The sequence below is a fragment of the Ochotona curzoniae genome, unplaced genomic scaffold, assembly GCF_017591425.1.
Source record: "Ochotona curzoniae isolate NIBS_2020 unplaced genomic scaffold, NIBS_Ocur_1.0 contig_66, whole genome shotgun sequence".
NCBI lineage: Eukaryota > Metazoa > Chordata > Mammalia > Lagomorpha > Ochotonidae > Ochotona > Ochotona curzoniae.
In genome coordinates this window covers 26,876,109-26,904,099 of record NW_024466512.1, presented here as the reverse complement: position 1 = coordinate 26,904,099, position 27,991 = coordinate 26,876,109, and the positions used below count along the sequence as shown (strand labels likewise).

Sequence of the window (27,991 nt, the reverse complement as noted above, 5' to 3'; positions counted from 1 at the left end):
GTTAGTGTAGCACATGAAAATATTTGTAGTGGTGCTCAGTTTCAAAAACAATATTCTTGTAATTCATAAAGCTGTATAGGGACAAACTATATACAATGTATGGAACACTTGGACTGCCCTTAGTGTTATGAATTCCCAATTGTCATCAATGTGTAAGTCAAAATATTGAACATTTTTCCATGCACTATTTTATTATATCTGTTCTTTTTAAAAAAATTTATTAATTATACTGCATTATGTGACACAGTGTTATGGGCACTGGGATTTCCCCCACCCCTCCCCGAACCCTCTCCCAATGGTGGGTTTCTCCACCTTGTTGCATTACCACAGTTCAAATTCAGTTGTGGTTCTTTCATTGGAAATATTTACCAAGCATAAAGTCCAGTGTCTTATTATCTTAGTGGGTTCTTAATGCTCACTGTGCGTGGAAGCACTGGGGCTGGTTATAAAAGCCAGAAAAGAGTGCCTGTGCTGCCCGCCTACCCCCTTCACAAACACATTGATTTGATTAGAACCTTTGAATCGGAAAGGACTAAGTGAGCATTGAGAAACAAAACACTAAAAATTACATCTTGTTTTCATTTTATCAATGAGCCAAAGTTCATTGAAGAATGAGAATTGAAGTGCATCTAATCCACAGGTAGGTACATAGGTCAAGGTACATGTGATGAGCCAGGATTCAGTATAAAAACTTGTGGTTGCCTGCTCCCACTTGTCTTAGGAAGAGGAGGCTCCATGGATCCCACGGTGGTGCTGGTGCTTTGTCTCTCCTGCTTGCTTCTCTTTTCACTCTGGAAACAGAGCCATGGGAGAGGGAACCTACCGCCTGGTCCCACTCCTCTTCCAGTTCTTGGCAACATCCTACAGTTAGATTTTAAGGACATTAGCAAATCACTAGCCAAAGTAAGTATGCATTATGATGTCCCACTGCTTGTAAAGTATAATCTATTTTAAGTTTTAAAAATATTTCATGGATAGAGGCTAATTACCAAAGTATTTTATTTCAAGGAAATAATCCATTGGAATCCAAATATTCAATGTGATGTTATCAGAATTAGTTGGACGAAAGCAATGGATTTGGTCAGTACAGAAGCTTTAAAGCAGTAGGCTGAAGTCAAAGCCATTTGTTTCACACTCTTTTCACTATTGCATTTGTTTCTTCAAAGCCCATGGCAACAGAGTGTTTTGTGCATACTAATTTTAGTGAAAAATCATCAGTGTTTATTCATGTATTTTGCTGTGCTAACCAAAGGATTTAAACTTCAAGAAAACAAATTATTACTGATATTAAAGAAAAAATCTTTACTAAGTCATTTAACCATTAGGGATGCAAATTTTCACTAATGTCCTGGAAAACTATGGTTTCTGTGAATACAATACTCTATGGTACAAATGAGTAAAAGAGAAAAGTAGCTAGGACCTTTTTCGTGGGAGTGGAATGCATTTGGACATGTGCAAAGCTACTGTCTGTTTCAGAGAATGCACAATAGGATACAAATTATCTTTACATCAGTTCTGCGTGTTCTTGCTGTGTCTCAGTGGTGCTCACTCTCTAAGTGCTAGTTAGTCATAGAGCTTTACTTGTCTGTCCTTTCAAGGTTCCTGGGTGAGTATAAATCTAGTATTCCTTACTACTGAGTCTGCTTCCCATGTGAGGACCTTTGTAGGTGATCCAATTATTGTCACAGTGCAGCGAGGTCGGGGGTCTGATCTGACTCATGAGTCCTGATAAATTCTCAGGCATAGATGTCACCGAAGCACAATTTAAATATGGGTCATCTATTTATTGGTCAAGGGGGCACAATTACAAATCTCTAAAGCTTCAGATTTTTGTCGTTTTTTTTTTAAGTTTAAGTCAATAGTTTATTAAGATTTTGTTTTCAGCATTGTGTTCCAGAGGTAGAGCTGATTTCTGCTGTAGCCCTACCTCTCAATTATGCCATCGGGGTTGTAATACTCTTTCTACATTTCCATTCTGTGTTAGCTTTCCTTCTCCTGTTGTTTCATGATTGCAAGATGACCGCATCATGACACCTGCAATTCTTAATCAGGCTACTATATATATATACATACATATTTTTGTATTTTTGTATTGCATTTAATTTTATAACAACGTTTCATAGGCTCTGATGGTACTTTAACCAAACCTTGTTGAGAAGCCAGGAAGATCTGAACTAATTTTCCCTGCAATGGTGTAGCTGTTGGGAGCCACCATGTGTGGAGCTATTGCAATCATCATCATGTTTGTGTATACCTTCCAGCATGTGGAAATTATATCTGACAGAACAAAGTTATCCAAGAGTTCATACAACCTGAGTAACTGACATAATGTAAACCAAATGAGATTTCTTTTTCTTTCCTCTCTCAGTTGTCAGAAGTCTATGGTCCTGTGTTCACTGTGTATTTGGGCATGAAGCCCACTGTGGTGTTGCACGGTTATGAAGCAGTGAAGGAAGCACTAATTGACCTGGGAGAGGAGTTTTCTGGAAGAAATATTTTGCCAGTGAATGACAAAGTTAATAAAGGATTAGGTCAGTGTTCTCATGTGAGTCTTCACATGTGTGTTTTCATGTGTCCACACATAAATTTATGTTTGTATGTTCACAGGTGTTTATGTTCACACATATGATCATGTGTGTTTTCATGTTTATTTACATGTATGTGTGTGTGTCTGTGTTGGTGTTGACAATGGGTGTTGGTAAGGTGAGTGCAGAAGCTGGGTGCTCTAACTGCAGAGTTTTCAAGTGCCAACTTCCTCTTCTTCTCCTGAAATGCTCCTTGACTTTCCACTTCTCCTTCTCTCAGGAATCATTTTCAGCAATGGGAATACATGGAAGCACACCCGGCGCTTCTCGCTTGTGACCCTGCGGAATTTTGGGATGGGGAAGAGGAGCATAGAGGAGCGAGTTCAGGAGGAGGCCCGCTGCCTTGTGGAGGAGCTGAGGAAAACCAATGGTGAGTTTATTTATCTTTTTTTCCCCTTTTAGAGTCACATTCACTTTATCTTTTGATGAAGATTACATAGTTGAAGGATATATGTGCATAAGGACCATTGATTGGTGTGGCAGGGCGAGGAATAGGGTAAAGTAGTGAGACAATAGCTTTTGATTTTTTTCTCCTTGTAACTGGGAGTAGAGGAGAGAGTAGGGAAGGGGGCTGCTCCCAGGAGTCTAACCACATCAGTACCTGGGGATGGGGACTGCCACTTGATGTCATCCTAGGATCTGGTGGCTGACCCTTTAAATGTCCTTAAGAAAAGTCTCCCCTGTCCAGTGATAGCCTTGGGTGACTCATTGCAAGGATAGTGAGCAACTGCATTCTTTGTCCTGCTTTCATCTCCCTGGAGGAGCAGGGACTGTTTGAAGCAGAGTCCAGGGAGCTTTTGTGCATATTTAGTTGTTGTGCTTCACGTACTGATCATGATACAGTACTTGGAAGAAAAGCCTCATCAGAACTTTTCTGTTCTTGCTTTGTTTTCACAACCTCACTTTTTCAAAGAGAAAATGATATTTTTATTCCTGTAACTTAATTGTAAAATAATAGCTAGACCATTTCACCAGAGTGCCTGCTGGGAATGATTTGATCACTATTATGGAGCATGACAAGGTATCAGAGACTGTCACTAGTTGGTCTGCATTTGTGGAATGAACATCTGAACATGTCTAGAGATTTTTCAGTGTTCATGGCTGCAGAGCTATGATTTTAACTGCCCAGACATATTTTAATGCATACAAAATCCATCTGTTATTTAATTCCTTATCCATATGTCATTTAATTCCATGTCATTTCCTTATATTCTCTTGACTGAATTCACCATTAATTATATTTATGATGTTAATTCCCATTTTTTTTTACATTTAAATTTTTTTTGCTGTGTTGGTTACAACAAGAATTTTATTCTAATGTTGCTCACCAAAATACAAAGCACAAAACCAAATAGAAAACTTTCCTGTATTTATCTTTTTCTATATATGAAATAATAGAATTGATATAAGTGATGGCCTTTATTGAAATTCATGGTGACACCACATGGTATCCTGTTGAAAGCTGTGTAGCACAGTCATGTAGAATTCCACAGGAGCACAGGCTTAGTGCACAGAAATGGTGTGTAACCTGATTAGTGGTGCTGGGCATTATCTCCCAGGGAGGATATACATTTCTTCCCACCTCAAAGGCTCATAAAACGTCATTCCTCGATTTCCATGTGGTGTTTACCATGTTAGTTTGAACGGAAGTTGAATACGTTCATTTTAATTTTAGGTAAACAATTCTCTTACAATTTTGGTTTGGGTTTGTTTCCTCGGCTCCGTGATACTCTCTGTCCTTAAATGTTCCTTCACAGCCGTGAATTTGGTCAACCCTTTCTGTCAGTGTTCTTCTCTCTGCAGCTTCTACTCCCATTTTCTTCAATCTTTGAATGTGCTTAAAAACCCCTCAGCAGGTCTTCCTTAACTGACTGTTCACTCTGCGTAGATATGACTGTACACTGAGAACTTGTGTTATTAGGTGTCTTAGGTGCGGCTGGTTAAGTTTTCCCATTGACTTCTAAATATCCTTGACTTGGGATCAGAATCGTGCACACAGAGGCTGTGGTGTTTCCTCCTGGGGTTGGTTGTTCCTGAAGCTGGAAGACTGTTATTCAATAAGGGATGAGGTCAATAGCCCTTTCTGGGAAGGGGAGTAGTGTTGTTCTCAGCACTTTAAAGATGATACTGGTTAGGTAATTTGTAAATAGTTACTGTTGTAGATTCTAAAATCACCTGTGTCTCATAGTTCAAAGTGTAGGAGGTTTGTATGGCTTTTTCTAATAGTGCTTAAAAATTTTTTTCCCTCAGCCTCACCCTGTGACCCTACCTTTATCCTGGCTGCTGCTCCGTGCAATGTGATCTGCTCTGTGATATTCCAGAGCCGTTTTGATTATACAGAAGAGGAATTTCTTAACTTGATGGGAAAATTCAATGAAAACTTCAGGAATAATAATTTCTTGAGCGTACAGGTGAGATGATGTTCCTTTCTTTCTAATGAAACTTTTCTTGTCTTCACTGACAAGCTCAGAATTGTGCCTTGCAGCGCAGCTTCTCCACTTTTCAATACTCACTTCGCAATGTATTCTATCAAAGTTTGTGAGGAAGTTAAATTCTGTGTGTGGATTTTGATTTATCTTTTTATCCAGTAGCATGTTTATCATTATTTTTCTTGTAGGATTAGCTGATTACAGTGACTTTTTCTAGATCATTGAGAATGTGTATTTGATGTGTTGTGTGTTATTTGCTTTCTCTGTTCCATTAACTTCTTAGTAACTGGTTTTGACAGAGACGAAACTTTGCATGAAGTGAAAAATGAGAAACAAAAAGTTGGATTCATATACACAAATGAGAAAGAGAGCAAGCAGGTGCTGGAGTCCAGCTCCAGCTGAGTTTGGAACTCATAAAGGATGCATGGATGAGGTGTAAAGAGGAAAGAAATAGACCACTACGATTTCATGATCATAATGGATAATGCAGGAAAGCTGTCTGCTTTATTTATACAGAAACATTCAAACTCCGGCTCAGACTTTTTACATCATGGTCAAGTGGGTGTTTCTAAGGATAATTCTGCATTTGTTATACCTAAAAGCAATAGAAATTCCTACTACAATTCTTGTTCTACAACTTAATCTTGTATCACAAAGAAAAGGAGAACCTAAAAATGGAGGAAAGAATGAAAGCCTAAATATAGGTCCCTTGATTAGCATAAGGTCAATGGGGACAACCAAAACAGTATGAATAATAAAAGCCACTTTTGCAAGATGTTATTATTGACATTAACCTCCAAGCTCACATTAAGTAAAAAGCCAACTCCACAGCAGCAAACAATGCCTGAATGGATTACAGTTCTTCCGCAGGGTGGCCCAGTGTCCATGCAAAGGAAGGTGGAGTTGCATCCATTTGATTGTAGAGACATCCACTGGGCCCTGCCATGCAGTGGAAAGTTCCTTGTGGCCCTGCCTGCAATGGAACAATACTCTTCACACCTTTGTGTCCTCCACATCCACTGCATGGACCCCAACAAGCAGGAGAGAGATAAATAATAGGGAGACATAATTGCAAAAAGAAGAGCAAAAGAAGTGATGGGAATTAGGGAAAATTGAGAAAGGGAAAAGAAGGCCTGGATCTGTGTTGGGACTACTCTGACCTCTGCTTATACATGTTGATCAACTGAACCTCAGAGTCAGTCACTGGTGAAAGTTCCAGATTCTCAAGTCATTTCTATGTTTTTATTGCTAAAAATATTTATTTTCTTTGAGTTTACTTGATTGGTAGAGACTGGAGGAGATTCAGAAAGAATCAGATACACACAAAATGTCTATCCTCCGATTCCCTCTTCAATTGCCCACATCAGCAAAAGTGTGGCAACTGAAGTCAGGAATCTGGGATGTTGTTCAGTTTTTCTATGGGTGGCATGGATGAAGCGTTGAGGCATCACCTGCTGCCTCCCAGTGGATGTATTACCAGGAAGCTGGGGCGGCACTTGTGAGGAATGAGTAGAGAGACTACAATTAGGAATTTTTTCCAAAGTGAAATACTTATTCATTCATTCATTCATCATTTATTTATTCATTACTCATTTTTGGAAAGATATGTGTACAAATGATATAAAGAGAAAGATCTTCAATGTGCTGGTTCATGCCCTAGGTGGCTTCAATGACTGCAGCTGAGCCATTCTGGAGCCAGGAGATTCATCTTGGGCTTCCATGTGATTGCGGGTTCCCAAGGCCCTGGGCCATCCTCTATTGTTTTCAAAGGCTACAAATAGACAACTGGGACACGAACTGGTACCCATATGGGATCCCAGTGGATGTAACGCAAGGATATAATTGCTAGGCTATTGCATTGGACCTCAAAATGAAATCTTAAGAGTTACCTAATGTCTACTCCCCAGTTCTACTTGTTTTAAGCTAAAAATTTGTGTTGCAATTTTTAGGCTATATAGTTGATGTAATGAATGGAAAATAAAGACCAAAATTACAAAGTTAAAGGCCTTGATGACATACATCTAATTGACACAATATTCATTTAGCAGTACCTATGGTTTTGAGAAATTGTGGCTATGGCATCATGAACTAGAAGGATTCTTGTTAATGCTAAGCAGCTTTTTGTTTTTGGCAGATTCTTTATTGTTGCCTGTGCACTGCAGATGAGTGTTTCAAAGGAACCTGTATCTTTGCTCTCTCTCTCTCCTGCTAAGAACCTTAGTGCTTTTCTGTTGGGATTTAATCCTTCAGTTACCTAATCGACTACTTCCACCACAAGCTCCAAAACAAACACTGCTATGGAAGCTACCCAAACAACTTTCTCCAAAACTGCCTCCTGTCCAATATCCTAATTTTGAGAAGTGCTATTCATTATAACTTCAAAACTCTTATATTGCACCAGCAATATATTGTCATTGGTACTTCAATATTTGTTTCATTGGAATTATAATTTCTACTAGGTTCAATTTTTGGTTTCCATATCCTCATCCTCAATCACTCTGCTGCTTTTAATCACTAGTACTAATATCATATCCACAGTTTCTGTGCATCATCACCTCCTCCATAATTTCCTCTGCTGCTGCTGTAAGCTCCAACCAAGAACCTTCTGATCCTCCCACATTTCTACTGAGTCAGAATTGCCTCAATCATATACAGTGTTCCCTCTGTGACACAAAATTATCAGATCCACCACTGTGTCCTCTTGGTGATCCAGCAGCTGACTGTGTCTTGCTTAGAAAAGGCCATTTTCCCCTCAAAACTATGCCACCAATTGTCTGGCATTTCTGAACAATCGTTGTAGCAAGGTTGTCATGATTTTTAGAGGCTACAAATGCAAAGCTTCTCTCCTCCATCTGCCTCCCATCCTTAACTTCTGTATCTCCTTTTTTTTCTGTACTTTTTTGTATGTACTCTCTCAGATGTTATGCTTCTGTATGTTCTTTAATAGCACCAACAACAGTCTTCATTGTTATGTGGGTACCAGCTTGCAGGAGACTCATTCTGGAACCAGCTCCCTGGTACTACCCCATGCCCATGTACCATGTGTGTTGGAGCAGCCATGGCTGCATCCACCTCTTCTACACAGGAGTAAGATCATGAAAGCAAAGGCCCTGGAACACTTCATCTTGTGGTCTTTCAATACCACAGCGTTGGTGAATGTTCCTCATTTATTAGAATGTTCTCTTTAACCAGGGTGAATGTACGTCATTTCTCAAATTGTTCTCTTAAACCAGAAGTTCAGACCATCCTCAGATCCCCCAACTTTCCTGATTCCTTCTAATCATGGCATTCCAAATTCAATTCTTACTTTCCTCATTTCCCCCTAGTGCAATATATCTCTCAGTTCCCTTCCTAGGCCTCTGTCTGGCCAGGGTATATTTGCAGTTTGGTCAGTTTCCCAGTTTTCAGGCCCTTTTGAATGCCCAATTGTCCACGTTATTCTCTCCCCAGGTCCTCAGGTTTTGGTCTCAGTGTTGTGCTGTGTAACTCAAGTACAATCTTTTGCAAGGGTTGGCAGCAGGGTGCTTGTTTTTCTTACAGTTTTTGGAGGAATGTCTGCTTCTTTGCATCTGAGTGAATTCGTAATTAAACATAAATGGAGACAAATGTCTTGGGTCACGCTCTGAAGGTTCTTTTCCAGAATTAGAACAGAGACACACCTCTTTGTGTGGAGCTGTAGAGCATAGTCCCACCATGATATCAGGGCTGCCCTTGCAAAGTCCACTGTCCTTTTAGGAGGAAGACGAGACAATGGAAATAACAAGACACAGCTCCTAGAGTTAATTTAAGTTGCTTTTTCATTCCTTGAGCTTACTGTTGCTTCTCTGAACCGTTTGCTGTGGTCTAGAGTTCTGAAAAAGCTGACTCAGTGTAGTTTACATTGAGTTAGCAAAAGGTTTGAGGAGCAATGTGACTTTTACTCTGTCTACTGTGACTTCCTTGTTGATATCAAATGGTGAAGTGACTGCACATCACAGGACTGTTCATATTGTAGTACCATAGAAGTCTTTCTGGAAATAGAGTTGAGTATTTAGAGAATAAGTGCCTTTAAAATCATGCTGAAATTCAAATCCTTGATTGATGGTTTTCCCATCAAACCAGATATTTTGTTTTCTCAGAGGTATTTTTCTGTGCCCTCTAGCTTGTTCACAACCCTACATGGACCTCCTAGGTCCCTGTTGAAAGCTTTTGGTTCTCACATATGTGTTTACTACTTGACTTAGAGAGATTTTCCTTGTATTGTTTGCCTGAAAGACCCCAAGTAGGCATGTCAAGGAGGCTGAAAGTGAACACAGATACCACCTGGAAGCTTCAAATGTGTGGGTGTGTTAACAAAGCAAGGTTCACTGGAAAATGATTGATTGGGGATGAAAGATTCGTGCAAAATATCATGATTTTGTCCTGTGATGAATTGACAAATTTTGTGACTTAAAGAAGTAATTTTAGCACTCTAGTCCCAGATTTTCATCCTGAAATTTTGGTCTGGATTCCTTGATCTCTTCACATTTTTCCCATTCACACAATGGTGATTTTATTCTTGAGGCTGCTGGCTCAATGTGGACATAGCAGAGCCTGATGTGGTTATTTGGTTGTTAAACCATTCTTCTCTCTCTGTTTGTCTATAGAATGTGAATGATCACATTCATGACACTCTATATTTTGAATTTGTAGGGAAGCATTGATATATTAAATGAGAACTGTCATAAAGATTATGAAACTAGTATGTGTGTGAAGAGGTTATTGTCATCTTTGATCACGGGATCAGGTCTTTCTCCCTTACGTCTCCTTGACAGCATCAAGGGTTAATCTGCAGAAACACTCCAATGGTGCAGCTCAATGTAGAGATGCATTTTTCTAGAAAAGTTATGACTTATAGATTTATGTGTTGTTTAACTGTTTAAAATGTGCTCTAATTACATTTTTAATTATCTTTCTAAGCTCTGCAATATGTTCCCCATTCTTATTGATTATCTTCCTGGAGATCACAAAACAATAATTAGAAATAATATTTATATAAAAAATTATGTGTTGGAAAAAGTAAAACAACATCAAGAATCTCTGGACATTAACAACCCTCGGGACTTCATTGATTGTTTCCTGATCAAAATGGAACAGGTAAAACAATATTTGTTTTTCTGCAATTTTAGCTTGTTAATAATTCCTGTGCTTGTTGAGAACATCTGCATGATCTGATATGATGTATCTGGCCATCATTTTAGGTACTAGCTGAGTTTATGGCACTTGACTAAGTATCATGGAGGAGTTGAAACAAATTGTTTTAACTGAATGTAGAATCTCTACTTCTAGGTGGTTTCTAAGATAATATGGAATGCACATACCTGTTAATATAGAAATAAGTTAAAAAATTAAAATATCCAACAGAAACTGATTTTGCTCATGTTCCTTTCCTACAGAATATAGGATAATGTGAATGAAGGTCTCTCTCTCTCTCTCTCTCTCTCTCTCTCTCTCTCTCTCTCTGTTTTGATTAGAATGTGACTGTTAGGGTTGTCATTTTGTAAAAAAAAAAACAGTTTTACATTTCATAATGCATTTCCATAGGCTCAGCGATTTCTCCTTCCTGCTGTTCCATTAACCTCCCTGCCCCATTATTTCCCCATATTATTACATTAGTATTGTCTTTATGCAACAGTGAGTTTGTTCTTTTAAGTACAGTATCATCGATGTAGACAATGGTAGAAGTCCAGTATCCTATTTCAAAATATTTTTAAGAGCTGTATTGGGAGTCAAGTTTATTTTATTTTATTTGATTTGTTTATTGTTAATAACATTGTATTATATGATACAGTTTTATAGGTGCTTGGATTTCCCCCACTCCTCCCACAACCCTCCCCCGCCCATGGTGGATTCCTCCACATTGCTGCATACCCGCAGTTCAAGTTCAGTTGAGATTCCTTCATTGCAAGCACATACCCAGCATTGAGTCCAGCATCTTATTGTCCTGATAACTTTAACAGCTTCTTGGGGAGGCCTTCCCTGGTCTGAAGGCAAAGCTAACAGAGTAAAATCCCGGTCAGTTAAAAGCCCCAACAAAACATCAGCAACAATATATAGTGTTATGGAATTGATTGACATAGTATTCAGTAAACAATATGTTGAAAATAATGCAAGTTCAATTCTTCAAAACATCTGGGTTGAGACAGTATCAATGACATGATAAAAAAAAAATACAGGTTAAATTAAGGCAAACATGTGGTATCTAACCTTTTGGGATTCGCTCATTTCCCTTAGCATTATAGTTTCCAGTTGGGCCCATTTAGCCACAAAGAACTGCATTTTGTTTTTTTTTTTTTTAATAGCTGAGTAGTATTCCATGGAGTAGATGAACCAAAGTTTTCTTATCCAATCTTCTGCTGATGGGCATTTCGGTTGCTTCCATGTTCTGGCAATTACGGATTCTGCTGCTACGAACATGGGGTGCATGTTGGTTTGTAGTGAAAAAGGTGCTTTGGATATATTCCAAGGAGTGCTATTGCTGGGTCATATGGTATGCAGATTTTGAGTTGTTTAAGTGTTCTCCATAATGATTTCCATAAAGGCTGTACTAACCTGCAGCCCCACCAGCAGTGGAGTAGGGTTCCCTTTTCCCCACATCCTGGCCAACAAGTGTCGTTGGTGTTCTTATTTATGTGGGCCAGGCTACCAACATGTCTGAATGTTTACATTTTTGTAAAATTTATTTGAAAGTCAGAGTTGAACAGACTGGGAAAGTCAAGGGAAGAGGGAAAGTGAAAAATGGTTTTAGGAAGGGAGAGAGGAGAGAGAAAGAGAGGAGAGACAGGGAAGAGAGAGAGAGAGAGAGAGAGAGAGAGAGAGAGAGATAGAGAGAGATTGATTTCCCATCAGAATGAGACCAGGACAAATAAAGAAATCAAAGATTGAGTCTTAGTGTCCCCAAAGGGGCCAGGACCCAACTAATTGAACTATCACCTCCTGCTCATGGTGTGAACTAACAGGGTAATCTGCAGGAGCAAGGTGGGATTTGGATTCTGCCACTCTGTCATTGGCAATGGCAACTGGCTGGTGCCACTTCTGCCACCACGTCAAAACTCACGTTTCCCCTTCCTTTTTCAGGTATAGTATTTTTTAAGCTTTTCTTTCAGGATTTGAATATACTGCTCTTCTGTGAAAATCTTCACTAATATTCTTACCTGAGTTAAACTGTGTGTAGGAATTCAGTTTTCTCCTGATGGTTTTGAAACCGTGTTTACCTTCAGGCAAGTTGATTGTGACTTGAGTTGGTCTTAGGTTTATTGGTGTCATCATTTGTGATATTGATTGTTATTTCCAGAACTGGACTTTTGATTCTGGGGAATTGTCAGCCACGTACAGTCAATACATTTCAGTCCTTTTGTATTAGAGGTTTGTTGTGTTTCATCTGCCTTGCTGTCCAAGTGTAAATCTGAACTTCTTAGTTTCTTTCTTTCTTTTTTTTTTAAATACATTTTTATTTTGACATTCTCTACAGAGTTAATTAGGGTAAGAAGGTTCAAGGGCTACAGGAAAGTGGATACCACTAGTATCGTTTCCGTATTGTTACCTTCATGTTTAAAGGGGGGTATTAAGGAAGAAGGTCCACCGAATTTCCCACCCTCCCCAGGTCCCGGATGTAGGGCATGCTCTGAGGATCTTGCTCCAGTGGTTTTGATATTGCAACAGTTATGAATTTCTGTCAATCTTGCCACTCCAAGCACTATGAGGTCTTTGAAAAATCCACTGATTGACATAGTCCTTCATAGCTGAGATGGTTGGTTGATCTGTTCTGTCTTCTCTCTTTTCTTCATTAGGGTTCTGAGTCCAGCATTTAGATTAGGAAGATCTCCAAAGAAACTTCTTGTATGTGCTAACAAGTACTGGGCCTGGCACCGTCCATCACCCCAATCAGCTGGTGGTTGCAATTGCTGGGTTGGTTCAGTTTTCACTCCCGACTTCCACTGGAACCAATGGGTGTTGCAGTCCAGCCTGGTTCTGCCCAGCACATACTTGGCCCTAAACCAGTGGGAGCTGCAGCCTAGTTGGAGCGACTCACAATAACCCCCACCAAGCCTGCCCCCTACCCTGGTTTGCCAGTAAGTGTAGCCGTAGTCCAGTCTGTCCCACACCCCATTCCACCCCAGCCACTATCTTAGTTTTATGTCCTCCTGTGGAAGTGGTAACCCAAGAGGGATGAGCCCACTATTTCCCTCCCAGGCCTCTCCCACCCCCAGATTCCAGCTGATGTTGTGGCTAAGCCCAAACAACCCTCACCCACTTTAATTTTGTTTGCACCAGTAGGAATAATCTGCCCAGCCCGGCTTTTCCCTGATCTAGTCCACATGAGGCGCACAAGTGTGGTAGCTCTGCCTAATCTGGTCTGCCCCCATCCCAGCTTATGCTCTCCTACGGAAGTAGCTGTCCAGCAAATGAACCCTCCCTTATTCCCCTGCCGGCTCTGCCCACTTCCTTTCTTGTTCTCAGGCTGGTTGGGCGCTGAGGTCCCTTCCAGTACAGGCAACCTCACCTCGGCATTCCATATTGTGCACCAGTCTTTGTTGCGACCGAACCTGGGTCGACCCACACTGGTGCCTGGATTTGCCAGTGGATGACATGGACACATTCAGCCTGGTCTTGTCCCCACATCTGCCAATTGTATGCCAGTGTGTAGCTTTCCATGGCCTTTTCTGGGCTGTTTCCTATCATGTTTCTTGCGCTTACCTGCCGGGTCTGTGTCCTGACAGAGGAGTTGCCCAGGATCCTCTATCAGAACCTCTCCAAATGCCAGGTTTCACGCTTACCAGTGGGTCCATGAGCCAACCCTACGCAATCCACCTCCTGTCCTAGCAGGAACAGTGGCTTTTCCTGACTGGCCTTCAACCCAATCTGGTCCTTGCTGTTGGATGTTCCAGCCCAGCCATGGTTTGTCCATACCCACATATGGCTCACACATGGCTCAGTAGGGGTTTGAGACCTCGCCTAGTCCATCCCACATCTTCCCTGGTCCTCCAGAACACCAGGGGGAGTCGGGGTGCGGCCCGGTTCAGTGCATCCAATCCCAGTCCACACTTGTGCCAAGGGAGACTACAACTGTTTCCAGATCAGAACGCAGCCCCCTTCCAGGCCACGGGCCTCTTGGTAGGAAACTCAGCCCAGCTAAGGTTGTCCCCTTTGCTCCCCAACCGGGTCTGTTCCCAGCCATAGATCACTTGCCTGCCAGTGGATGCTCTGACTCAGCTTGGCACAGCCCCTCACCTGTCCCAACCTCTGCCTTAGACACTGTGGCTTAGCGTCCCTGGCTCCCGCAGACCAGTAGGTACAAGAGCCTAGCTTGGCATGACCTGTGCTCCCTCCTGGTTTCTAGTTTTACTTGTGGGCTAAGGTTTGCTCAGTCGTGCCTGATCTACTCTGTTCCATTACCAGTTGACACCTTAGCCAGCTGTTGGAGCTACTTTTGCAGGACAAGCCCCAAGCCATAGCTTCTGCAGGGACTGGTATTTGGTGCTCAGCATTATTAGTGATTACACCTTTTACAAAGGAAGAGTTACTGCCTGTTTCAGGTCCAAGAAGCACAATGGGTTCAACCTGGAACTAATTAAGCAGCGACTCAAAGAACCAAATCCCCGGAGCTCCCCGGCCGGGCGGCCAGCAGGCGGAGCCTGGCACCAAATGGCGCACTGGCCTGGGGAACAGCTCATCATGTGCACATGGCGGCTGTCCAGGATCCAGGCATGAGACACCCCGTCCTGAGACCCACCTGAACTTCTTAGTTTCAACCACACTCATCTTGAGCTATATATGACTTCTATTTAGATCTTACAAACACTTTCATCTCTGTGGGAATTCTCAACTTGTTTATGTGCCATATTTACTATGGCAAGCACTTTAATAACAACATTGTGAATTTTATCTCAGATAAGTCACATATTTTCAATTCACTACTGTGCTTTCCCTTGACTCCTTGAAATAATTTTTGTGCATTAGATGATAGAGCTTCCTGAACCATTCTAGTCAGATTGGCCATGAATTAGCCTCCCATCCCTCTGTCTGGGAGCCATTCTGAGACGCCATGTGAAGTTCATGTTCTTCACAGCTGTTGCCTGTGTTTCGAGTGCTCACTAGGAGGTGAGGATGTGCTTTGTCCTGTAGTGCTACAAGGTAGTGAAGATAGAAGATGGACTATGGAGGTGCAGCTGTACACGCAGGGTTAGATACACATTCCAGATCATGTATCCTCCCAGTGGGGCTGAGAGTGGCTGTCTGTTCTTCATTCTCTTTGCATCCTCCAGAGAGAGGATTTGTAGAAACTACCTACACTCATGCTCTGAAAGCTCTGTTATCCCTGTGTGGGGGACACTGCTTGATATGGACCCACTGCATTTGTATGACTGGTGTCTGTGACCTAAGGAGGATTGGGAATGAGAAGGCCCAGGCACTTGTAGAAACAGGTAGTTGAGATGCAGGAGACTCACAAACACGTGGCAGTCAGTGCCTGCATAAGACCTGTGGAGGATGAAAAGGTATTTCTCTAGATACATTGGAGTACTTAGGGCAAGTCTGGGGAATCATGAGGCTTCTGCTCAGGATTTCAGTGCTTTGCTGTGTGCAGTGCCTGTCAGCTTCCTGACACGGGCTCTCCATACCCTCTCCTGTCAGCAGTGGCATCACTGGCAACATATACTCACAAAGGAGAAATTTGGACCTTCATATTTTGGTCCTGTGATACTCATGGAGAATGAATCCATTGGGCATGCGTGCATCTGTATAAAACTTCTACTTGTTTCTTGGTTTAGAGAAACACCACTTCTAAGTTAGAGAATTATGAAATACACGATTGGTACTTTTCTGTTTGGTCTAAAAATTTGTCCTCTCAGAAGGAAAGTCAGTGCTGGTGTGTGGGTCTGGCTTGTGTGACACAATGCACAGTATGCAATTGATGTCTGAGTCCCACAGCAGTTTGTGCCTGTTTTATGTGGATAAGTTCAGTTGTTGTTGTGGTTTATAAACTTATGTGACTTTGTCTTGCTGGAGATTAATTTGTAAATTTAGGTGTATTTAGAACATGTGTAGCTTGTGTGGAAATTGAAGAGCTTCTATTGTATTGGTTTCACAGACTGAAACTTGTAGTCTTTTCAATATATCTTATATTTTTCAACTAAGGGCTCATTTCTCTGAATTAAGATTTTTTTTCATTCTGAACACATAAATGAAAGTTCAATTAAAAACATCCTGTAACACAGTAACTTATCTGGCATTGAGGGTGTCTCAAGTTATTTATTTCCCAACTGACACCAATAAACCAAATCTAATGGATTCAAGAATCTGCAGCCCAACCAACTCCTCCACCAAAGGCCATTACCAGCCCCGGTACCTGTGTGTGGCAATGTTTACAGCAGCATAGTCCTGTATGTGCCACATCTGAATCAATTTCTTGCATATTCAACACCTATGGGTGATGAAGTTTAGCTCAGCACACCCCACCCCACCACATATTCCAGTCCACAAGTATGCTAATCAGAGTTGCTGCTTTGTCTATCCTGGTCGACCAGGTTCTTGTTCCTACCAGCACAGTTCTGTCCAGCAGAAGAGTGTCCAATTTCTCTTATGTCTCTCTCCCAGTTCCGGATCTTGCACTCTCCAGATGTTTTAGGGGTTCAGTCTGACATAACCTGCAGCATCTTTTGGCACTTGCCAATGGATGCTGCAGCAAAGCCCTTACACTTGGCACTTGTCCAGGCTCTTGCAGGTGTCAGTGAATGCAATGGCCTGTTTTGACTTGACACTTCGCTAAACCCAGCTCACATGCAGGAAAATGGTTTTACTGCAGTATTTAAAAAAAAATTAATAGTAGAATAGTTTCAAATCTGTTAAACAAAAGCTGTGAGGTAGTTCCAATTATTTTTGTAATCCCTAGGCAGTTTCCCTCTTAGTAACATGTTATATTTTGTGATATTTTTGCCACAATCTTTTCCCATATCCAGCTTTTCCTAGTAACATTAACCACATTAGCATGACATACTTGTCCTGATATATGGATCACACCTAGATTCCTTTCCTTTTTTAAATATAAAGATTGGATTGTTTATATATGAAAAACAAAGTTACAGAGAGAAGAGACCTGCCATCCACCATCTCCTATGCAGGTATGGTCACCCTCCACAGACTTTCGCAGACCACAGGTCTGCTTGTGAATCAGATTGTATTTGATTTTTATCAAGATGCCAAGTTTTGCCCATATGGGATGCCAGCACCTCAGGTAATTGTTTTAATATCAAAGACACAATGCTGACTCAAATTCTCTTCAGCTGTCCTGCATTGTTCATATCAAGTTGTTTTTTTTTTTTTTTTTTTTGGTTTGGATTTGCGCTTTCAATTATGGGTGAGAACATAAAGTGATTGCCTTTCTGTGTCTGATTTCACTTAACGTGATGTTGTCTAGATCCAGCAGAAGAGAGTGTTGTAATATTGTCCTTTCCATCTTAATCGTGCGCTTTAGAGAAATCTGAGTTGCCTAGGGCTGAGTGTGATGAAATGTGCTGGCACAATATCAAGTTTTCGATTAATTCCTAGGAAAAGCACAATCCACAGAGTGAATTCACTATTGATAATCTGGTGATCACGGTGATAGATTTGTTTGCTGCTGGAACAGAGACCACCAGCACTACCCTGAGATACGGGCTCCTGCTCCTGCTGAAGCACCCTGAGGTCAGAGGTATGAGAACCGGGATGGAGCATGGCAGGGTCAGCAGAGACCCTGGGAAGCTCGGCCTTTGCCTGCACCTTGTTTCTCTCAGCAAGGCTTCCTCCTCGAGATTCTGTACTGGCAGCTGCAGTTTGTGCAGCTCCAATGAAGGGATAATGATGAGAGCACTGTGCACGACAGGGAGTGTGACTGAGACAGCGAGGACATGAGAGCAGTGGTCAACGTCATAAAGCTGAGGACAGTGACCACAGCTGTGGATAAAGCATGTGGTGACACAAAGGTGTTTGCCACAGGCACAAGTTTCCTGGAGTGCCCTGGACTGATTGCTGGCTTTTCAGTGAGAGCAGAACACTTGAAATGGTTGTTAGTCTTGCAGAGATCTTTCGTTAAGTTGACAATTTAGTGTTCCTATGCGGGGACATCATTTTCCAACACTGAAAGGTTCTTTTTTGTTTGTTTGTTTTGCTAATGCTTAATTTGTATATAGTTGTGTAGTGTGTTTAAGGATTTTATCAAACTAGCAACTCAAATCCAGAAACGAATTCTGCTAAAGGTTTACATTTTACAAATCATGTTTTTCTTTTTAAATAAGCATTTACCTTTTTCTGGTAGCTTCTACTTCTGTGTATTAGATTATGTATATATATATATAGGTTCAGAAACCCATGGAAACTATGATAACTCAATCACAGATGAGAATCCTTCCTGGTGAATCCTGGATGGTTCATCTCACCCGCATAGAGCAGATGAGGAGATCCGCATTGCTGTGAGAGATTGAAGCTCCAGCCTAAGCGCTGTCAGAGCAAGGCGGCAGCTGTGGAAAGGCCTGCAGGTGCTGCCATCTGCAAGGAAAGTTCTCAGTGTAAATGAAATTAAATAAATGCAGATATCCAAAAAGAAACAGAGTCTTGGCATTTCAGAAGACTAAGATTCAAGACAAATCATAAAGATTTTCATTCAGAGATAAATGGGTATATCAGCAGTGTATATAAAAGTACTTAGGATTAGAAAGGCATCAAAATCCTTGACTTGCTTGCTTATTTTCAGAGCCCTAACAATGACAATTTATTATTTGTGTTCCTTTCAGAGACAAACCCTAGAATGTCTCCTTACACGCAGCTGAGGTCCTGCTAGAAGTATGTTGGGCCCTCGACTGAGATTGGGAGCCAGGAGGAACAGGAAGTGTGTAGGTTATCAGAGCTGGAAACACCACTTCATAGTGGGCCAGTGGATAATGGGGTTTAAACAGAGACACCCAGGTCTAAGAGAAATGGTTATTTAGTTGTTTCTGTCAGTAACGAGAATAATTAATACTTGCAGTTAAAACACATATGAGCATTTGCAAGACTTCTAAATTAGTATCTGAAACTAGGAATTGAAATCAACCGTTTAATTCTGAACACACAAAGGAGTGACAGAGATCTTAGCTGTCTTGTCCATAATCAAGGAGCTGAAGCCACAGTGAGGTGTGGGGTGAACACGATGTAGCAGAAACTGCGCTATAAACACTGGAGAAACGGAGTGAGGGAAGAGCATGTGTGCATGTGTGTCTGCACACTCTGCATGATGAGAGGTGGAGAGAGCTGTCCTATTGTCTCCTGGTGGCAAGTATATAAATTAGTTTAAAATAGATAAAATCAGCAATTAGAGTCACTATATACACATGGTAATATTGTTCTCAGAATTCTACAATAATCATCATATGGTCCCGGTGTTGAATATTAAGGTGTATATTCACAGAAAATCAACTCAGCCGCTGAAATAAATAGCTATATTCCGTAGTGATTTTTCTGCATTATTTATAATACCTTAGATCTTTAGTCCTCCTTGATGTTCCTTGACATTTTATGGATACATTAAGCATTAAACACACATACCCACATCTGATCGAATGCTTTTCTGTCTTGAAAAGATCTCCTTATATGTCATTTTGTGTTAAATGCATTTTTTTATTGCAAAGGCAAGTTTACAGAGAAAAGGAGAGACAGAGAGAAAGATCTTCCTTGTGTTGGTTTACTCCTTAAACTGGTGCAATGCCTGGAGACTAGCTGATTTGAAGCCAGGATCCAGATTCTTCTGGGTCCCCAATGCAAGTGCAGAGTCCAGAGATATTGTTCCATCCTCTACTGCGACAATCAGGCTACTGGATGGGAAGTGAAATTGCCATGACACACTACGCCAGTATGGGAGGCTGACACTTGAAACTGGATGATTAGGTGATTGAGAAATCTTGTCAGGCCCTTAAATTATGTATTTATGAGAAAGTCAGGAAAAAGAGATAAGATGGAGAGAGAGAGAGAGAGAGAGAGAGAGAGAGAGAGAGAGAAATGTAGTTAGATATCTTCCACTATAGCATCCAGAGCCAGACCAGTCTGAAGCCATGAGGCAGGAGTTTCATATGGGATGGGAAGTGGAGACAGGTTGGAGCAGCCCAGCCTGAACACAAGTTGGTGTCCAGAGAGGATTCTGATGTCGCATGGGGTGGCCTCTACCCAGTAAGCAGCAATGGTAACCCCAATATCCTATATTTAGAGCAAAATGAAAAGACCTAATCAAATTATGGTATAACTGGTACCAAATCCATGTGACAGTGGGAATAAGTTCTGGTGTTGTGTGGCAGAATGGATGAGTACAGTGCATGAGGACTTGCTATGTACTTATAAACAAATGGAAGAGGGGAGGTTGATGGGTGCTAACCCAAAGTCATGCCCAAAGAGAACAATGTCTTCATCAGGACATCCTCTATATAGAAATCTGATATCCCATGAATATGTGTAATGACAAAATGTTAATTGGAAATTTAAAAAAATACTTGGTGAGTGAAGTGTAAACTAACCTGAATTATGAAATACATGCATGAAATGATCACAATGTATCCCATAATACGAAAAATTACATCATACTCAAAATCAATAGAAATGTGAGCACAAGTTTTGAAATAATCTTCTGCAGTAGTTCAGCCATCTCTGTGATAAATCAGCCATCTGTGTGATAAATTCAAATGAAAGAGTCAAAATTGGAAAGAAACTAACACTAAACACACACATCTATAGCCATATGTATATCTGATTACAGAAAACTATTTACAAATACTATTCATTAGTGTCCTACAAAATATTTACGTCCTTTTCAAAAACATAATGATTAGCATGTCCCAAATGTCATTATTTTTGTTTTTAAAAAGAATTTTTGTTGGGACAAGCGACATGGCCTAGTGGCTAAATCCTCTCATTGAACGCGACAGGATGGGCGCTGGTTCTAATTGCGCCAGCCAAGTCCCATCCAGCTCCTACTTGTGGCCTGGGACCAGTGGAAGATGGCCCAAAGCCTCAGAACCCTGAACCCAAGAGGGAGACCCGGAATAGGATCTGGGATTCTGGCTGCAGAGCAGCACTGGCTGTTGCGGTTGTTTGGGGAGTGAATCTTTGGATGGAAGATTTTTCTCTCTGTCTCTCATCCTCTGTATATCTGACATTACAATAAAAATAATATTTAAAAAAGATTTTTTGTTTATTTCAAAATTAAGTTAGAGTTCCATTCCATTAAGTGAATAAGTTATATGCATTACCTTGATCAAAGTAAGTTTATGCATATAAATGTATTTTCATAAAACACGGTCAAAGTCCAAGCCCAGTTTCTCAGAGGAAGAATTTCCCATGAAGCTCCTGTATCTGCTACAGTGATGCTTTCTGTGCACTCTGATCTTCAAGGCTGTTGGACACCTGCCTCCTGCTTCACTCAGCCCTCACCTGCTGTGAGACGTGGGCTGTGCTGATCCTAGTCCCTGACTCCTCCCTTGTGTCTTCTCAGCTAAAGTGCAGGAGGAGATTGAGCGTGTGATCGGCAGACACCGGAGCCCCTGCATGCAGGACAGGAGCCACATGCCCTACACGGACGCTGTTGTGCATGAGATCCAGAGATACATTGACCTCGTCCCTAATAGTGCGCCCCATACAACAACTTGTGATGTTAAATTCAGAAACTACCTCATCCCCAAGGTGAGTTTGTTTCCACTATACCACAAATCTGTGAAGTTCTCCAACACAGAGAAGGGTTTCAATTTTCCATTAGCACAGCTTGAGAACTGTGTGAACCTCTTAAGTGTGTTGTCTTAGTAGATTGATTTGTGCCTTTGTGGTTTGCAGCTATGAAAACTGCATAAGGCCCCGAGTTGTGACATAGTAAGTGACTCCTCTGCCAGTAAGTCAGGAGCTCACATGTGCAGCACATGTCGTGGCTGCTCCACTTCAGCTCCAATTCCGTGCTGATGCGCTTGGCATAACAGAGAAGATTGCCCAAGTTGTAGGTCCAAGCTCCCACACAGGTGAACAGTGAGAAGCTTTCAGCTTCATCCAAACCAGCTTTTGCTGCTGTAGCCATTTGAAGAGTGAAGCAGTGGCTGAAGCTTCTCTCTGTCTTTCTGTCCTTTGCCCCCTCCCTTCTCTACTATTCTTGCTCTGTTTCTCTAAGTATGTGTTTTGAATATACTAAGATGAATCTTCAAAGGAAAAGGCTTCCATTACACATCTAGGATTTTTCTCTAGTTTTCTCTACTTTTAGGTGCTTACAATTCCACATAAGTGTTAAATGTGTCAGTTTATCAACTTCCAACACTCAGGACTTCTATCAGAGTGGCAATATAGTTTTAGATCAATTTGGAATAAATTCATATTATATGTTGAATTTTCCAACTCAGAGATTATTTTGCAACCCGTACTTATGTCCCAATGTTTGGAAGATGACTTATTTTTCACCACTATTGTTTTATTTTATTTGACTTTCACAGATATAAATCTTCGTTTAAGAACAGATTTTATGCATTTTTGTCATAGCAATGAATTTTCCCCCTTTGTCAGATTTCTTTCTCATGATGAATGCATGTAGAGTTCAATGAAGTGGATTCTCTGCATCTACAAGTATGGCCATTGATTCAGGACTGTCTTTATGCAATATATAATCAATAAATACAGGAAATGCTTATATATTATCTTATACTGAATCCTATGCAGCTGCACTCAATCTGCTGTATTGGTTTCAGGATGTTTGTAGTTGTGTTTATGAAGCTTTTGCTCTCACTTTTATTTCATCAAGGTACATACTTGTGTTTTTTGAAACATTTGGAAATATTCAAAATAATTTCATGTGTTTTTTTAAATAAAGATAAACAGGACAATATTTTTATTTATAGTCACCTTCTGTGCAATAGAACAACCTATCAGAATAGCAAGTGAGGGCAGGCACCCCAGTGCAAGCTTGCTGGAATACAGGGTGGACTGAGGAGTGACTGGTCACTGAGTTCGCAAGGGTCAGTACATCAGATGCTATCGGAGGGAAATCATTGTTCTCCTGAGCTTCAACTCACCTGGCTATTGTGTGTTCTGCTGAAATGATACTGTATTCCTTTGTTCATGGATTTTCTCATCTACAGCTAAAAGAGATTTATGAAGTGATTTCCATCCTTCTTCCCATTACTTGCCTTCTTCAGGATTCAGTTTCCCTGTCTGTTTTATACAGGGCACAACAGTATTTCCATCACTGACTTCTGTACTTTTTGATGAGAAAGAATTCCCCAACTCAAAGGAGTTTGATCCTGGCCACTTCTTGGACAAGAGCGGCAACTTTAGGAAAAGTGATTACTTTGTACCTTTCTCAACAGGTAACCAACATATTTCCAATGAAAACAGGTTATAGACATATTTTGAAATATGTAAACGTTTTGTGTTCTGGAAATAATAGAGGTATTGTTTGTGATTAGAGTTTCCACTCCTTGTGTCTATCTGTCTAATGATTGTAATGCTATATTTAGGGTATTTTGGATGTGACCAGTTCTTCCAAAGTGAGCAACCTGTGGTATGTGCTAACTGAATTCTTGTGTAGATATACTTTAGTACACAGAAGTTTCTCTTAGAATGAGGCTTTTTTAAACTTTCCTCATTGGTCATGAGAGTGGTACATGTGTTGATAAACTTGATGTACTCTGGTGAAGGTTCTCAAATTGATGAATCTAAGGGACTTCTTTATTTTTTAATTTTTTTATATTAAGTATTTTATTTGCTGCTGCTAGAGTATATAAAATAATTACCGTTGTGAAATAGAAATTCATGAAAACATCGCTTCTCGGCCTTTTGGCTAAGATCAAGTGTAGAAATTCATGAAAACAGAGAGGTAGATGTTAAGGACTGACAAACGTAGAAGTTTGTATATTATGGCACATGTGTCATGGGAAGCTTTTTGTACATGCTTCAAATTTAGCTCTCTTGAATGAATATTCACCGGTTAATGAGAAGTGGTTCAGGAACCCTCTGATAGATTTGTTTGACTACAGAAAGGAGCAGACTTTCTGGGGTCTGAAGGGATTTGTCCTTGAAGATACTCCAGTCAGCAGGGGATCATGTTGAGCATTCTGCAGACAAAACTGTTTTAAGTCTGCAGCTGCCTGGGACACCTTCACGCGGTTGAGGCGGCCTCCAGCCGGAGCTGCTGAACCACTTTCTTCATAGCGGCGACGCTGGAGGAACCAGACATGGCTCACGCGAAGCGAGGGGCCCGTTCGTCCGACTTCTTTATTTTTAATTTATATGAAAGACAAAGCTACATAGACTGGGAAACAGCAGAGATGTGGTGCTGTGGAGAGAGACAGATCCTCCACTGATTGATTCTCTCCTTAAGTGCTTCAAGAGTCATGTCTGGCCAGCACAAAGCCTGGAGCCTGGAGCTCCAACAGGGTCTTATACATGCATGCAGTGTCCCACGGACTTGGGCTATCTTCTGCTGCTTTCCCAGGAACATTAGCAAGAAATGGGCAGAAGTGGAGTGTTTGGGAATAGAACCAGCATTGTTCTGGGAAGCAGGTGATGCAGGCAGTGGTTTAACCCATCCTGCTATAGGATTGACCTAGAACTGTAGGGTTAGGATCCCAGGGTGCATAAGACCCTTGGGATGTTAAGGGTGTTGTTAAGACCCTTGCCTTCACATGCTGATAGAAATATGTAGCCAGAGCATTGCAACCTATCAGGATGAGTGCTTTGAGAAAGGAAACACAGGCTGCTGAGGCTGCAGATGAGGAAGTGGTTTCAGTTCACTGACATGAGACAGGGGATAGAGGTTCCAAAGGGAAGCAGGAGAGAAGAGCTTCTTAGAGCAATGGATCAGCCTGGAAACGCAGGGTTAGCAATGTTGATGAGGGTAAGATAATCCTAGAGCTGAATGGAGAATGCTTACACTAAAGGAGAGATGCTAAACCTAATCAAAAAAATAATTGGGAATAGATCATGCGAGTCCGATACAACCTTTTTGACCTCATTATCAGATATGGACATGATATTCATTTATGGTTTTAAATGGACAGCATGTCTGTGGAACTGCATGGTTATATACTATCTTGGTAGAAAGATAATAGTTGGATAAATATTCTGCAGAATTGTTAAAATTTATTATTGAATTTTTGGAAGGTAAGATTTACAGATGAAGGAGAGATAGAAAGATCTGTCCATTGTTTCACTCAGTGAATGGTATAATGCCTGCAACAACAAGAGCTGAGTGGAGTTGAAACCAGGAGTCAGGAACTTCTTCTGTATCCTCCAAGTGGTTGCATAGTGTTAAGGCTTTGTGCCATCTTCTTCTCATACCCGGGCCCAAAGGAGGGAGCTAGATTGCAAATGGAGCATCCAGGACAAGAGCCTCAGTGTGTGTATGGGTTCCCAGTGCATTAAAGGCTAGGATTTAGCCACGAGGCCAGCATTTGGGCCCTCTGCCTGAGTTTCACTGGGCCAGCAGTGAATTAATTTAATTAATGGAAGGTAGAATTAAAAATGTATATTTTGATCAAAATTTTCATTGCTTATACTTTAGAGTGGTTTTCAATACTTCATTTAAAAAGTATGAGGAGGAAAGTTTGTGATGGCTTTAATAGTTGTTGAATTTTAATAGTTTTAGCTTTACATTCCATTTGATCAATTTTTTATGCTCATGAGTGAAAGTCCTTTCTTCATCCCATTTTCTTTAACCCACTATCCACAAAATATGTCTCTTAAAACTTTAAGTAAATGAGAATGGTTATATTCTGGTAATCATTAATTAAATGTGTGACATGGAACTGCTAGTCAATAAATATTTATTGAGTGAGAAATGACAGATGTACATGAGGCTGTTTGTATAGCAAGTTTTCATTCTTATTTCCTGTGGATATCACATCACCCTCCCAACTAGCTTGTCTTCCACTCACCTATCAATTAAATCAAAACCACTTAGGTCCTGAACACTTCTCTTGAGTGTTTCAGAACTCAATGTTTAGATGAGAAATCCTCTGTGCTTGTTATTTTCAGGAAAGCGAGTGTGTGTTGGAGAGGCCCTGGCCCGCATGGAGCTGTTTCTGTTCCTGACCACCATCTTACAGAACTTTACCCTGAAGCCTCAAGTTGACCCAAAGCACACTGACACCACTCCACTTGTTAGTGGAATAGCCCGGGTGCCCCGATTTTACAAGCTCAGCTTCATTCCTGTCTGAAGAGGGCAGGTCACAGACCTGCTGCTGTGCTGTGGTCTACTGCTGTCCTGATGCAAGAATCCCAACACCTCCTTCTATTATGGGTTCCTTCCATGTTCTCTACTCCACTATTTCTTTATTTCTCTAGATCTACTCTCCACTAGGAAGTTTTCTGGGTCCTTCATAAATGTATGATTGCAATAACCAGTACCTTGTAATCTCTGATTTGACTGCCACGTATTTCAATCCCTGCCTAATGTTGAGTTATTAATATGTTATCACTGTCAAATAGTGGAAGATGATTGGTATTTGATAATTCAGAATTCTTTCTTTCCTAAGTGTCCAGAATAAAAGCATTATTAAATGTTGAGTTATTTTTCTAATTTCCTTCTTTGTATATAATGTGAATTTGTAGTGAAAGAAAATCAATTACTAGCAGCACATGTTGGTCTTTATAATGACATTCCCAAAGTGAAATGGAAAAGGAACTCTGTTGTCATCTGTAGGTACTATAATTTTCATGTGAAAGAGAGAAACAGTGTTAGGTGTGGCTTCAATCTATAGGGGAATATTGAAGGGATTACAAAAGGGCAACTTAAAGTACCTGTGCCTTTCTTCATCCATCAGTGACTCTGCTTCTCCAACAAATCATTAATCCTGACAAAACAAGTAAGTTTCAATCCCCATCTCTAGGCAATTGCCTAGGTTGCTTTGTGCCTAGGTAAGTGTTACACTGTTGGGAGACAAGCAGAGAAGAGCTGGTGGTAATTCAGGGCCTTGTACATGCCAAATTTGTGTTAACTATACCAATATGGCAGCTTAACTGCTTATTATCTCTTCCTTTATTTTTGCTTTTTGATTTTTGTCTCAACATACTAGGGGAAGGTGAGGAAGGCAAACTGGGACATGCCTCCACATCTCCAGGCAGTGGTGGTCCGGGCATAAGATAACCCCAGGAAGCAAGTTTGGGGACATTGGAGTAGTAGCAGCTGAAGGCATGTTTGAAAGGAAAGAAATGATCTCTTGGGTCTTCCATGGAGCATGCCACTGCACTCAAAGGCAGGCCAGGGACTGAGACAGAGTGGTTTAGAGAGGGTAAACTGCAGGTCAAGTCTGGGTCACACCAAGGGACCCATCCTGGTGGGAAAATGTGGGCTGGACTAAACAGCATCACCTGAAACCTGCTGGTGCTCACCAAAGAATCAGGGGCTGGGGATATGCCTAACAGGGCTAGGTTGCAGTCCCACCAGTGAAATGTCACAGCAGGAGATGTGCCACATTATACTTGACTATAGCACCTACCACTTAGTGAGAGAACTAGTTCTTAGGACAGATATTGAAGGTGAATATTGGGATGACTTCTGTGGGACTGTAGCACCTGATGGTTTATGCAGAAAGCTGGGGGAGTGATGGGCTGATCCAGGCTAGACCATGGAACTCTCCTGACAGGAACACCTGTGTCACTTGTAGGACTGAGGCTGGGAGAATACCGATCAGTGCCAGGCTTACCGCACTCATCAATACATGCAAGGTCAGGGACTGACGGCAGACCATGTCAAGCAGGTTCCCTGCACTCACATGCATTGAACTAGGCCTGGTTGGGGAGCTTGAGGAACTTCCCTAATAGTCTACAGCCTCTCCCCCTGCCTCCATGGATCACAGCAGTTGTAATTGGTGTGTCAGGCCAGGCAGGAATATAGCCTCTGTCTCCATATTTGTGCACCAGATCTGAATTGGCCAGACCTTAGCACTTGCTGGTATGAAGGAGATTCATAACATGATGTGGATCACACCT

General features: G+C 41.2%; 1 protein-coding gene and 2 pseudogenes across 6 annotated transcripts; 2 read left to right on the top strand and 1 right to left on the bottom strand.

The window, feature by feature from the left end:
* Window positions 1–735: 735 nt before the first annotated feature.
* LOC121164019 (cytochrome P450 2C14-like) lies at window positions 736–26,511 on the top strand. Of its 6 annotated transcripts, XM_040991864.1 has the most exons (10): window positions 736–903; window positions 2,369–2,531; window positions 2,806–2,955; window positions 4,836–4,996; window positions 9,953–10,129; window positions 11,904–11,923; window positions 17,599–17,720; window positions 21,522–21,709; window positions 23,226–23,367; window positions 26,036–26,511. In XM_040991864.1, the coding sequence occupies exons 1-10, from the start codon at window positions 736–738 to the stop codon at window positions 26,215–26,217; spliced, it is 1,473 nt and encodes a 490-aa protein (XP_040847798.1). In that variant the 3' UTR covers window positions 26,218–26,511. The 6 variants fall into 6 exon arrangements, with proteins under 6 accessions (XP_040847798.1, XP_040847800.1, XP_040847796.1 ...); XM_040991866.1 differs by lacking the exons at window positions 9,953–10,129; window positions 11,904–11,923 and adding an exon at window positions 14,285–14,299 and having other exon boundaries at window positions 4,836–4,990; window positions 17,579–17,720; XM_040991862.1 differs by lacking the exon at window positions 11,904–11,923 and having other exon boundaries at window positions 4,836–4,990; window positions 17,579–17,720.
* On the bottom strand, window positions 23,740–24,258 carry LOC121164305 (annotated as a pseudogene).
* On the top strand, window positions 23,821–23,989 carry LOC121164397 (annotated as a pseudogene).
* Window positions 26,512–27,991: the final 1,480 nt, after the last annotated feature.